The following is a 14105-nucleotide window of genomic DNA, read 5'->3' on the forward strand; positions in this document are numbered from 1 at the left end:
TTGTCTTGATGACCTTCTCGGAAAGTCCCTTGTGCTGGAGGACTCTAAACTTTCGCAGCACATCTCGTTTTGGAAATCCTTTGTGCTGGAGGACTCTAAACTTTCGCAGCACATCTTGTTTGAAAGTCCCTTGTGCTGGAGGACTCTAAACTTTCGTAGCACCCTTGATTTGTACTCTAGTGTTAAAGGGCTACGGGCCTTTGTAACATAGGTCCCTCGTGCTGGAGGACTCTAAACTTTCGCAGCACATCTTGTCTTGAAAGTCCCTTGTGCTAGAGGACTCTAAACTTTAGTAGCACCTTTCTTTGAGATGCCTCTCTTGCTTTGTCTTGTTTTGCCACGGACGGTTTACCATGTGGATACGTTTGCCGGAATGTTAATATTTGTAATATGTGATGCTAGTGAGTATCCCTTGAAGCTTTGAAGATCTGTTAGACGGACGAGGTCCATTCCTTGTTATATATGAAGTTTTGTCTTGTTTTGTTTTGAGAGGACTTCAGCTATTATTCATGCAAACCCCTTTATTATTTATACCATTCACTGAGTATCCAAGCTCACCCTCTCTATATATATGTAGGTGATGAGTAAGAAGGCGGTGACGCCTAGATGTGATTCTGGAGTTTATTTTGGATTTTGATTATGTCGGCTTAACCTGTAATTGCGTCGACAGTCTTGAAAATCATGCTTCTCGATTTGTAATACTTGTATGTTGCATACGTCGGCTTGAGAAGCCTTTTGATCAAGATGTGTGTTTTGTATACATGTTATGTCGGCAGTGGGGATGTCGGCAATTCTGAAGATTTTGCTTCTAGCTGTCTTTCATGTATTTTGTTCATGTTGGCTTGTGAAGCCATTTTGTTAATATGTAAAATGTAATTTGTACTTTGCTTTGTTTGTAATTAAGTTATAACCCATATGCAAATGGTTGCTATCTCATTTGACTTATGCACAGCTCTTATGGACTAATCTGTTTGTATAAATCGCTTCCGTACTTGTTAGCCCCATATAATTGTACTCTGATTGTGTGTGAATTTTGTAAGTTGGCCTTCGGTAATCCCGGATTACTGGCCATCACGACACTAAACTACTAGGGGCGGTTTGGGGTCGTGACATTTTCTGTATATTCAATTGTATATTTGATTACAGTTAGACCTTGGAATATATAGCCCTAACTCTTAAACCAAAAAAGAAAATACAAACACTACAATCACGCCTCTAATATATACAACCCCAATTATGCCTAATTTAGAATGTACACAATATATTCTCACACTTCCGATGAACTCAAGGTGTTTTAGTAGAAAACACTAAGCCTGCGTTTGGTTGTGTTTTGTAAATGTGATTTGAGAGTATGAGTTATATTTTGAGTTATATTTTGAGTTTGTGGGTTGTAGAATTATGATTTGAGTGTAGAAAATTTGTTTGGTTATGGTTTTTAAATAGAGTGTTGAATTGTGTTTTAAAGATGTATTTTGAATTAAGTTTTGAAAGTTTGATGTGACATGTGAAAGGTGAAAATTTGTTTGGTGATGTGTTTTGAAAATAGTTTTCAAAACTTAATTCAACCAATAATTTATCATCAAACACACAACTCATATATCGATATCCATATTTTTTTATCAACAATAATAACCAAACTATTTTTAAAATACTGAAATTAAAAATTGATTTTTTTTGTCAATTAATTTTTTTTAGTAATTTTTTTGAATAATTGTTTTTTCCAAATAATTTTTCCATTTTAAAATAAAGGTTCAAACAGTTCTCTTCGTGCATAATATCAAACAGTTCAAAGTAGAGAAGTTGGCAGGAAGGGATGACCAATGGGATGACCTGGGGGATGACCGGCCGGATGACCTGGGGGACGATCGGCCGGGTGTCCCAGGTACTGCGCCTCAGGTTCTCTTCGTGCAAAGGTTCGAACAGTTCGGAGTTTAAAATTCCAACATATCTGAAATGAAAAAAACTTGTCTACAAATTCTCAGAAATCATTTGGGAACTGATTTCAACTTCTCTGAAATCATTTATACATAACAGATGAAGATTGATTTACCAGATTAGCGGGGAAAAGGTTGAAACAGTTCGGGAAAATCGAAAAACATCTGAAACAAAAAAAATAGTCGGCTACACTTCTCACAAAAGATTTGAGAACTGATTTCGACTCGTTTGAAATCATTTGCACATAATAGATGAAGAATTTATTTACCAGATTAAAAGGAAAAGAGGAAGAAGACAGACACGTTGAAAGCGGAGAACTGAACTACGAGATGCCAAACGGATTTTCAAATTGTAATTTGAATTAACATGCGGAATCAACTTTTGAATGTCGTATCCAAACGTCATGCGCGAGCTCACGTGTTGAAAATTGATTTGAATTCACAACCAAACAGAGCCTGAGAGTTTGCTAAGAAGAAACTGAAACAAAGCGGTAGTGTGAGTCTTGGTGAAGAAGTCCCAAGTTGCAAAGCCAAAGGGATGAAAGAAAGTGAGATAGAGTCAGACTGTAGATACTGGCGAACAACGTGACAAACAATCTCAATGTGTTTGGTCCGTTCATAGAAGACGGTATTGTGGGCAATCTGAACAGCACTGCGGTTGTCACAATAGAGAGAGGTTGGAGAAGACTAAGAGACACCCAAATCAGACAGGAGACAACGAAGCCAAACAATCTCAGCAGTGGTATGAGCCATAGCACAATACTTAGCTTCGGCAGTAGAGCAAGCAATGACTGATTATTTTTTGCTTTTCTAAAAGATCAAGGAATCACCAAGAAACATACAAAAACTAGACGTAGACTTGCGATCAGTAACATCACTAGCCCAATCAGAGTTAACATAGGCCACCAAATCCAAAGAGGAAGTAGAGCACAATAGTAAGCCCTAAAAGATGGTACTCCTGAGATAGCGAAGAATGCGAAGCAAAGCAGCCTAATGGGTAGAGTGAGGAGCACAAACGAATTGACTAACCACATGAATAGCATAAGCAAGATCAAGGCAAGTGACAGTCAGATAAACTAAACAACCCGCAAGCTTGCGATATAAAGCGGGATCATCTAGAGGGACACCATCAGTAGAGTTGAGCTTTACATTAAGCTCAATAGGTGTATCAAAAACCTTAATATCAGTAAGACCAGCACGGTGAATGACTTCATTAGCATAGTTAGCCTGAGACAGAAAATAGCCATTGGGAGAAGACGCAACCTCAATATCAAGAAAATACCGCAATGGACCCAGATCCTTCATTTCGAAGGTGCGGAAGAGATGCTGTTTGACCTCAGAGAAAGTAGAAGAGTTAGGGCCAGTGATAATCATATCATCCACATATAGTAAGAGAGCAACAAAACCAGTTGAGGTATGTCTCAGAAATAAAGTAGAGTGGAAAACAGAATGATGAAACCCAAGCTCGGTAACAGAATGATGAAACCCAAGCTCGGTAACAACAGTCTGAAAACGATCATACCAAGCACGAGGAGACTACTTCAGACCATACAGAGTACGCCGAAGACAACAAACTTGGCCAAAGGAATAGTGAAGGCCAGGGGGAGGACGCATGTAAACCTCCTTAGTGACATGGCCATTAAGAAAAACATTCTTAACATCTATCTGATAAAGAGGCCAAGAATGAATAGCAGCGACAGAGATCAAAGTATGGACAATAGTCATCTTGGCAATAGGAGCAAACGTCTCCTTATAATCAATACCGTAATCCCAGGAGAAACCTTTGGCAACAAGACGAGCTTTGTAGCACTCAAGAGAACCAACCAGATTCTTACCAGCAAGCAAAAGAACCCAACTCCCAAGTACTAATTTTCTGTATAGCAGACAACTCATCCTCCATAGCTTGAGCCCAATGAGGATCCTGACAGGCCTCCTTGTAAGACTGAGGTTCTGAAAAAGAATGAATAATAGACAAAAAAGTACGATAGAAAGTAGAAAAACATGTATTAGACCAACCCAACCTGTTTGGAGGATGACGCGCTCGAGTAGGATATCGTTGTGTAGCAGGATTAGAGTCGTCAGAAGCAGTAGGATCAGCAGCAGGGGCAGAGAAAACCGGTGGAAAAGGAGCCTTGCGACGAGAATAAACTAACAACGGAGGAGAAGAAAAAGCCGAAGGAGAAGAAGTAGCCAAAGGTGAAGCAGGAGGAGAAGATGGAACAAGTTCAGGAGGAACTGTGGAGATGTACTCATCAGATGGGACCTCAGAAGGAAATGGATCAATATAAACCAAATCCTCTTTGGAAACTGGGATGGTGAGAGAAAGAAGCTGAAAGTAAGGTAGACGTTCGAAAAAGCCACATAGCAGGAGGCATAAAGGCGATGGGAAACGGGGTCATAACAGTGATAACTTTTCTGAGTGAGACTATAACCCAAAAAGACACATAGGACACACCGAGCACTAAGTTTGGTCCTATCTTTATGGGGTAAAAGGGCAAAACAAGCAGACCCAAACACACGAATGAGGGAATAATTAGGAAGTTGAGAAAACAGAGCCTCATAAGGAGACTGACCAGAAAGAAGGGGCATAGGCATACAGTTGAAACGAAAAGCAGTAGTAAGAACTGCCACACCCCAAAGCGGAGTCGAAACGGAGGCAGAGAAAAGGAGAGACCTAACTGTCTCAAGGAGATGACGGTGTTTACGCTCAGCTCGACCATTTTGGGCAGGTACCTAATTTGGCCTCATATTCACAGAATTCGGTTTTAAAGTATTCCCTGCCTAAGTCAGACCACAACAATTTAATAATAGACCAAAACTGTGTAGTGACCATAGACTGGAAAGTACGGTATATCTGGTGGAAATCAGACTTATGAGTCATAAGATAAACCCAAGTGTAACGGGTGCAGTCATCAACAAATGACACATAGTATGCAGAACTCCCTTTGGCAAGAACAGGAGAAGGGCCCCAAACATCAGTATGAACTAAAGAAAATAGTATATCAGATATAGAAGTACTTTTATGAAAAGGTAAGGTTGTCATTTTGGCAAGTTTACACCCTCGACATTCAATAAGTTCACCAAGAAAAACTTTACCCAATATACCAGACTGAGCTAAAGACCGTAAGTGATCAGCAGACAAATACTCTAATCTAGAATGCTACAAGTAGAAAGGACTAGACAGAGAATCTAACTGAAAATAGGAAAAGGCAGTCAGAGAGGTTGCCATAGGCAGATGCAAGCTCTCCACCACATAGAGGTCTCCAACTCTACGACTAGTCCCAATTTGCTGCTTAGACATTCGATCATGCACAGAACAGATAGAAGAAGAAAAGATAACATCAAAACCAGAGACATCAAGCTAATAGATAGATGATAAACTGACAGATAACTGAGGCACATATAGGACAGATAAAATAGAGACAACAAACATAGCAGATGGTAGGACAGATACAATAGATATAACAGACATACCAGATCCATTAACAACATTGACAGTAATAAGAAAGAGAGGAGGAGTACAATTTTGAAGTAAGGAGAGATGGGGAGTCATATGATAAGAGGCATCGGAATCAAAAATCCAGACACACAAAGAAATACTTGAAGAAGATCCAAGCAAACCTGAATGAAGAGAGGAAACAACGGAGGCAGACGGGGATGGTTGGGAAATAGACAATATATGTTGAAGCTGACTAATCAGTGTATGCTGAAACTGACTAATCTGAGCAGTTAAGGAAGCTAAGTCAGGATCAGAAGCCGGAGTAAATGCAGTAGAACTAGTGGGAGACCGAACGGTACTCAGAGGAGGAGTGCAAAACTTGATCAGAAACTGCTGAGAAGACCAGACAGACATAGACGAAGCCGACAAACATCCCTTCTTGGGACAATGATACTTCTAATGGCCTTTCTGATGGCAGAAAGCACACTCATCAGAAGCCAGAGACATCATAGTAACCAAAAACTGAGGGGTTCAAGTATAATCAAACAAAATAGCCAAACCAGGGGTTCAAGTGTAATACTCAAAATTTGAGGGGTCAAACTGTAATAATCAGGAACTTGTTTGGTCCAAACAAGAATAAAAGAGAACTAGATAATTTCAAAATCAGGTCACGACTAAGTAAGATGTCACAGTGGGTCAACTTCGAACCACACAGAGAGAGAGAAGAGTCAAAGTCGACTCTAGAGCAGTCAGCACAAAGCAAAAGGTCGAAGTCGAAGTCGAAGTCGATCGAGAGGAACAAGGGCAGACAGCTCTTCGATTGTGCAAATCAAAGCAAGAGAGAACCAGCGATGACAACGACTCAACTTCACGAGTCCAGTGACAGATCACGAACCAGAAAGATCACGAACCAAAGGCTAGGTTTTTCGCGAATAGGTCGCGAGGCAGAGAACCAAAGAGACGAACCAGACGACCGGATGAAGGACAACTAGGGACCTTCGTTCGAACCAGACGAACATAGAAGAAGAAGAGGGAGTCATGACCTGCGACTTAGAGAGATAAAACCGTAGGGCTGATTTCTGAGAGACAATTGTGATCAACTCAGAGACAGCTTCTAGGGTTTCACTTCAGAGTGGCTCTGATACCATGTAAGTTTTATGTATATTCAATTGTGTATAGGATTACAATCAGACCTTAGAATATATAGCCCTAACTCCTAAACCAAAAAGGAAAATACAAACACTACAATCACACCTCTAATAGGAAAATACAATCATGCCTCTAATATGTACAACCACAATCATACCTAATTTAGAATATACACAATATATCCTCATAGTTTTCTCTCATGAAAGGGATTGATTAAAGATAATTTGGATTAGTGTAACAACCCACAAAAACAAAAAAATAAATAAAGTAGCTGCCTTGAAAAAAAATGAAAGCAATAGGATGTAGCTGTCTTGCAAAAAATCCTATGTTAACAGTAACAAGAATTGCAAAAAAAGGATTTATGTAACCGACTGCATTTGAGTGGGACAAAATATTTAGTTTGTTTTGATTTAATAAACGTTTCACCCAAAGTCAGTACAATGAGTTCTGATAAAATTCTATCCCCACGTTCAGCAAAGTCAAACACAAGTAGCAAAATGAAGCACATGCAGCTTCCTAGAAACTTTATCCTCCATTTGTTTTGATAAACATCATCTTTTGAAAATTGTTTTTTATGGAATTTTTTTTCCAGAAAAATATTTTTTGTAAAAAACGTTTTCCTGAGTTTGGTTGAGCAGCCTTCCAAACCATTTTGGATTCATCTGGTTAGCTGAATTTAAAAAGATGATAAAGACAAGCATTTTATTTGGTCAAAGTTATTGACATATCATCCTTCCCAGTTTTCTGGTTTCAACAGTGAGTGACAGAGGCGAAAATTGGAGTGTCGGGCAGCGCCAACTTTTGTGTCTTGGAAGAGTCCTACTTAAAAGAAACAGAATTCTAGTTCCAGATGAAGCAACTGCTTCGATTGACACTGGCACGAGTTCTTGAGCTGTACAGTGATAACTGTGGCTCACAGAGTTCCCACAGTCACAGATAGTGACATGGTCATGGTCTCTCTTATGGTATGCCACTCTTCTTCACTGCACATGCGTGCACACAACCGATGCGTTTTGAACTGGTGGTTTTACGTTTTCCATGGGAGGTGGCGGAGTATGACGTGCCTTCAAAGCATATGTAGAACGACTCTGCCTTTTCAAGGCTTGTGGAAGAATACTGGTCTGGCTGTGGGAGAAACTCCCTCTGACTCTAATTTAATCTAGTTCTCATAATATTTATAAATTATAAATTTATAATTTCTCAAAATTTAAAAGCATTATGGAAATTTGAGCTATGCTTCCACACCTTTAGTTGAAGATTATTGAGTTCAGTCACAACCCCTGCTACTTCGTTTTTTTATATCAGACGTCTTGTGGCACCAAGGTTCTAGGAAATGGTCTAATATGAATTTCCAAAATTGACTTTCTATAATTAACTTCTGGACTGGATAGAAACATTCATCGCAAAGAGGAGAAAAAAAAAAAAAAAAAGCATTATAACAACATGCTCATAAGGAATTACTGCAAGAGGGAGAAAATAAGTCACATTCATTGCAAAGAAATGTTGGATAAATATAGCAAGTACAATGGACAGCAGTGATGGTTTTAAAATCGATCTAAACATAAAAATTTACTGGTAGTAGAAGTTCACCAATTTAGCAGGACGGTACGATAAGATTGCTGCTTGTATGCATCCTTATTCTGGGAATGGTAATCAATCTCCGCCTGCAAAAAAATAAAAAATAAAAAAATGTAAACTACGCTCATCATCCTTTTTTGCATTTGAATTTCTGGAAATGCATTAAAAGAATATTGACAGAAGTCATAGGAGAATTGAAGGAAAAAAATCTAATATGTAAAGAAACTTAATGATGGAATGACGAGATACAAGCCGAAGTAAAATAAAAAATAAAAAAAATGAATGCATTAAAAAGTGGAAAAATGATTTTAAAAAATGATAAAATTTATCAGATACAAGTGGGTTAATAAGGAGGTTAAAGACAGTTAGAGATGCTCAGTGGATAAAAGAAAATTTACGAACTTGCTAAATTGAGAGAGAAAAACAAGAGATTTTAATCAGGTTAATGATATAAAATGGGAAGATTTGAGGGTGTTACTAAACGAAAGGTGAAAAAATTATTTTGAAAAACTGTTAAATGAGTAACATTTAGATACTAAAGACTGATCCAAATGGGACTAAACATTTAGAAAACATGAAGAGTGATAGTGTTAACATTTAAAAGACTGCTAAATGTCCTTTCATTATCTAAAGAAATTATGGTCTCTGCATGAAATTATAATCTGTTAAAACCTATCACCTACTTCACCCACTTAAACCTACTCCACTAAACCTAACCCACTACACCACTACCACCTCACCTACTCCACTAAACCTAACCCACTACACCACTACCACCTCCACTTCACCTACTCCTTACCTACTACACACTCACCCTCTTCTATATATAGGAATCATGAATCATTGTAATAAATATAACATTATATCAATCAATAATATACATCAATTTATTTTACATGGTATCAGAGCAGGTTTAGAACCTAATATTTTCGCTTCACCGGCGGGCGGCAACCTCACCTTAGCCGTCCGCCGGACCTCAACCTATTCCGCTTATTTTCTACACATACCTTCCCATCATTGCCCAAATCCACCTGTCCAACCCAATTGCCGACCGGCTCCCATTCTGTGCTCACCGCTACTACGCCGGCGACAAACACTCACACCACCACATATACTCATCATTCTCTGATCATCAATCATGGCGTTGAATGGACCCGGTTACTCCAACCCGGCACAGAAACCGCCGAGCAAGCTCCGGTGGGGTGAACTGGAGGAGGACGACGGCGAGGACCTCGATTTCCTTCTACCTCCGCGGCGAGTGATCGGACCCGACGAGAATGGAATCAAGAAGGTGATCGAGTACAAATTCAATGACGAAGGCAACACGGTCAAGATCACCACCACCACTCACGTCCGCAAGCTCGCCAAGGCACGCCTCAGCAAACGCGCCGTCGAGAGGCGCTCTTGGGCCAAGTTCGGTGATGCTGTTCACGTAGATGTTGGTAGTCGCCTCACCATGGTCTCCACCGAGGAGATCTTGCTCGAGCGTCCTCGCGCCCCTGGTACCAAAGAAGAAACTAAGGTTGCTGGTGACTCCCTGGCTCAGCTTGGAAAAGGTGGTGCTGTTCTCATGGTGTGTCGGACTTGCGGCAAGAAAGGCGACCATTGGACATCTAGAAATGAAGAGAACTCAGTTCGTGTCACCAATCTATCAGAAGACAAGCGTGAACCGGACTTGCACGAGCTGTTCCGCACGTTTGGCGCTGTGAGTCGCGTCTATGTTGCTATTGATCAGAAAACTTGGTACATGGGGAAGTGGACTCACGTGGGTGGTAATTTGGCCCACGGTTTTTGATCAAAACCACCATATAGTTTCAAACATCTCTGGTCTTTTTTATTTTCTGTTCTCTTTTTTTATCATTTAACTACTCTTTATCTTTTTTATTATTTTCATTATCTTCCTCCCACTCACACAACGCATGAGGTCTCATTTTTTATTATTATTAAAAAAGCCCACCCAAGTGGTCTCATTTTTTATTATTATTAAAAAGTGGTCTAATTACTACCCTCATGTTTTCCACTGGCCGTGTCCACCTTTTGCACTCCACTTTTTTTTCTTTTATTTGATTTATTTATTTTTTTTAACATTATTAAAAAAAAAAAAAAAAAAACCATTGCAGATTTTCCCAACATCGTGGGCCACGAACCCACGTGAACCATTCTCCTTTTTCCCTCACTCTCTCGTTTTGCTTTCACATATCTTCTTATTATTTCTTTCTTTTTTTATTTCTCTTTCACTTTATTTTTCATCTTTTTTTTTTCATTGTTATTTCTTTGCACCAACACACAACAAACCACAAAAAAAAAAAAAAAAAAAAACAAACAAACAAACAAGCGGAAGAAGACGAACTGCACACCAACTTATTTTATTCATGTCGGGGCTCACCCTGATCACCATTTTACACCACAAAAAAAAAAAAAAAAACAAACAACAACAAAAACAAAACCAAACCAACACAAATCGGCACAGTGGGATTTTTCTTCTCTACTCTGCCGCCGGTCTCTTCTTCTTGCCTCCGTCCTGAGCGGCCCTTGACGGTGTTGCCTCCGTGTTTCCCACTCCACTGGGTATGATCACTACTCCCTGCTCCTCCACTGCAGCATATGGCGGCCCTCCAAATCGGAACATAACGGTGGCCTTCCGCTTCAGCTCCTTGTTTTCCGCCTTTAGCACACTTATCTCTGCTCGCGCATCCTTATACATGCGTTGGAGCAGAGCCAGTTGGGCGTTTAACTGCTGCACCTCATTTGCCCTACTCTGCAGCCGGTTCGACAAGTTTGTAACCGCAGTCATGGTTTCCACACATGACTTCAATGTATACTGATTGGCCTCCACATCCGACTGCACTGCCATTCTTTGCTCCACAGACCGCATAGGAAAGTTCAACGGAGCAAACTCCGGGGCACTTGGTTGCGGTTCCAGTGCCACCGCACCAGTTATCTCTCTTGTTGACTCGTTGAGGTCGGGAAAGAGAGTGAGCAGACTGCGAGAAGACGAAGCCATTTTTCTGGGCAACAGAGTGTTACAGAGTATCTTTCTCAGCAAAACGAAGAATTTTTCAGAGGTTTCTCTCAGTTTTTCTGTCTCAGCTTCTGCCTCAGCCTCAGCCTCAGCCTCCGTCTTGGTTAAATAGCCGAGGCAGCCACGCGTATCGCGCGCCACTTGACGCCAGACGACAAACGGGCGCGCCAGCCAAGGCACTCACGTGCCTCGCCATCATGTCTGGCACGCCTTTTTATGGATTGGGCAGGCCTTTTGATGGCACGCCTTTTGAAAGATTGGGCACACCTTTTGAGGGTGCGACTTTTTAGGGGTCCGACAAGACTCTGTAAACTGTCCCGACATTAATTCCGGTTAGCTCCTTCATGGGTCCGACAAGACTCTGTAAACTGTCCCGACATTGATTCCGGTTAGCTCCTTTATGGGTCCGACAAGACTCTGTAAACTGTCCCGACATTGATTTCGGTTAGTTTCTACAAGGGTCCAGCAAGACTCCGTAAACTGTCACAACAACTATCACAACATTGTCTGCTACAACGGTCCGACATGACCCCATAAACTGTCTTCTACATCGGTCTGACACAACCATCCAGTGTCCTCTACAACGTTATGACACCACCATACAGTGTCTTCACCATCGGTCTGACACGACCATACAGTGTCTCCTATCCTCTTTTCTTTTATGTATTCGTCTATTTTCTTGTTTTGTTACTCTCTCCAAACTCAAGTTGGCTAGTTCCTATCCCCCTTGAGTTTGCGGGGGGCTGTTAAAACCTATCACCTACTTCACCCACTTAAACCTACTCCACTAAACCTAACCCACTACACCACTACCACCTCACCTACTCCACTAAACCTAACCCACTACACCACTACCACCTCCACTTCACCTACTCCTTACCTACTACACACTCACCCTCTTCTATATATAGGAATCATGAATCATTGTAATAAATATAACATTATATCAATCAATAATATACATCAATTTATTTTACATAATCTAATAAATCACTATCACTTGTACCAATTTCATCCATATGTGTTACTGTAAAAGATTTTAGGCTTCAGAGTCCAATGATAAGTCACATTGTTCAAAACCAGAAAGGCTTGAATCCTTCAAAAAAAGTCTTAACATTCTAAAGAAGAAAAAATTCCAAAAACATAGATGGAACATACCTTCCAAACTTGTATTTCAGCTTCTGAAAGATTTCACTAACTAGATTTCCCAAGAGATTGTCTTTTTGAAGAGCTTCTACAGATTCAATAAGTGTTGCTGGCAATCTTTGAAGCTCTGTACCAAGGTTCTCTGTTTCATAATTAAATAACATTTCTGCATCACTCTGTGGTAGAACATTTTCTACTAGCATGAACAGCACAAACAAGCACCATATAACTTTCTTCAAGATCAACATTGGATGCTATTAAGAGGACAAAAAAATAAGCAAATGAGAATATATACATGAATGATTGCATCTCCTAGAATATGTGAAATGAGGAAATAATAATAACTCTCTCTCTCTCTCTCTCTCATACACACACAAACATTTCTTCATTCTCTGCTGTCCTCCTAGACTGAAAAATCTAGCTTGAATAGAATTAGATAAGACTCTCTAGAGCTATACAAATCCAAATGCAGAAATCAACTTAATTAGGCCATAAACAGAACTAGATTAAATTTCCAAAATAGAAAATGAACTTGGGAAAAATTAGTTTGCTATAGAAGAATAACATATGACTGCAAAAATGAGAAGTTATGAATTAGAGGTCATTCTTCGCTGTATAAATGTATCAATTCTCAACTATTTTTTTCCTTTCTCATTCTTTGGTCTAATTATATGTGAAATAATTATACCAAAAGTTTTAGATTGATTACTACTTTTCATGTTTTGTCAAAGATCCATTGTGTGTTCCCTCTCTTCTATTTCACTCATGAAGGTACAATATTCTCTAGTAAAGTTTATATGGTTGTTTTTTCTTTTAATAAAGAATGCATTGTGTGCGCACTGACTTCTAGATCAGTCATGGAGAAACAATAGATTTTGCAGGGCTATATCATCAGGCATTCTTGTCCTACGTCCTACTTTGAAAGATTAGTAACATACTTATATTGACTTCATCTGTAAAAAAAGATATATTTCAGTTGATTCACTAGTTAACTTGAAATGTAGAAATATTAACTGTGAATCTAATAGTTAATTCAAGATCATTATAAAAACTTGAAAATAATAGTGCAAAAAAGGTTTTCACAACTCATTTAGTATCATCAATAATAATCATAATTCTATTCAAAAGAAAAAATTATCATCTTACCCCAGGGTTCAGGCAGAATAAGATTTCTTCGAAGGCCATCAATTCCAGCAGCAGTAATAGAAGCCATGACCAAGTAAGGATTAGCACACCCATCAATTGATTTAACCTCAGAGTTGGTCACACCATCTGAACTTTCAGGTAAGTATGCTATTCTTATTGGAGCTTCTCTATTTCATCTACTCCAACACTGGAGTCTTCCACTCCATTTATTGGGTTGTATTTGATCATAACTACAGAACAAAGTCAAACAAAATATCAGTGTTCTCATATCTTCGTCTTTTGGGAATAAATACTTTTTTAAAAGTTCAAAAAATAACTTTAAAATGTTCCCTATACATGGCAGGTGTAAGCGTTTTCAGAGTCCACTTTAAACCCTAAACCCTTACGATATGTTTGGTTAGAAGATTTGAAGGGGGATTTGGAAAGGGAAAGAGAAAAAGTTAGGTGAAATATTTCACCTAGTTTCACATATCTTTTCTCTTTCCTTTTCTAAATCTCTTCCCAAATCCCTCAACCAAACACAGCATTAATTGGTGTCTACTACTCAAGCTTCTATTACAACTCAAATTTGTTTAAGCAAATTACACCAGTATTTCTTACATTTTAACTTTTGTGTTATTTTAATCTCTACACTTTTAATTAACTCAATTTTAACTTTTAATTTTATATTTTGTGTCAATTTGGTCCACTT

General features: G+C 39.2%; 2 protein-coding genes across 5 annotated transcripts in view; one reads left to right on the plus strand and one right to left on the minus strand.

The window, feature by feature from the left end:
* The window catches only part of LOC114295822 (protein LATERAL BRANCHING OXIDOREDUCTASE 1), a 40263-nt gene that overhangs the window by 5619 nt on the left and 20539 nt on the right, over positions 1-14105 (minus strand). The window contains exons 4-6 of one of the 4 annotated variants that reach the window (XM_082919460.1): positions 13415-13644; positions 12281-12522; positions 7991-8186 (exon numbers count right to left, since the gene is read on the minus strand). In XM_082919460.1, coding sequence (XP_082775586.1) covers positions 13639-13644 — 6 coding nt within the window. In that variant the 3' untranslated portion in view covers positions 7991-8186; positions 12281-12522; positions 13415-13638. Of the gene's footprint in view, positions 1-7990; positions 8187-12280; positions 12523-13414; positions 13645-14105 lie in introns of those variants that run through there. The other 3 variants (XM_082919459.1, XM_028240121.2, XM_082919461.1) reach the window with 3 other exon arrangements.
* On the plus strand, positions 8746-10434 carry LOC145822440 (uncharacterized). Its single transcript, XM_082919462.1, has one exon. It carries the CDS (start codon positions 9239-9241, stop codon positions 9893-9895), a length of 657 nt encoding a protein of 218 aa, XP_082775588.1. The 5' UTR covers positions 8746-9238; the 3' UTR covers positions 9896-10434.

Source organism: Camellia sinensis, chromosome 3 (assembly GCF_055761805.1).
Source record: "Camellia sinensis isolate YWXY chromosome 3, ASM5576180v1, whole genome shotgun sequence".
Taxonomy (NCBI): domain Eukaryota; kingdom Viridiplantae; phylum Streptophyta; class Magnoliopsida; order Ericales; family Theaceae; genus Camellia; species Camellia sinensis.

Excerpts from the sequence above, each read along its gene's own strand:
- LOC145822440 (XM_082919462.1), top strand. The coding sequence starts at position 9,239 with ATGGCGTTGAATGGACCCGGTTACTCCAACCCGGCACAGAAACCGCCG.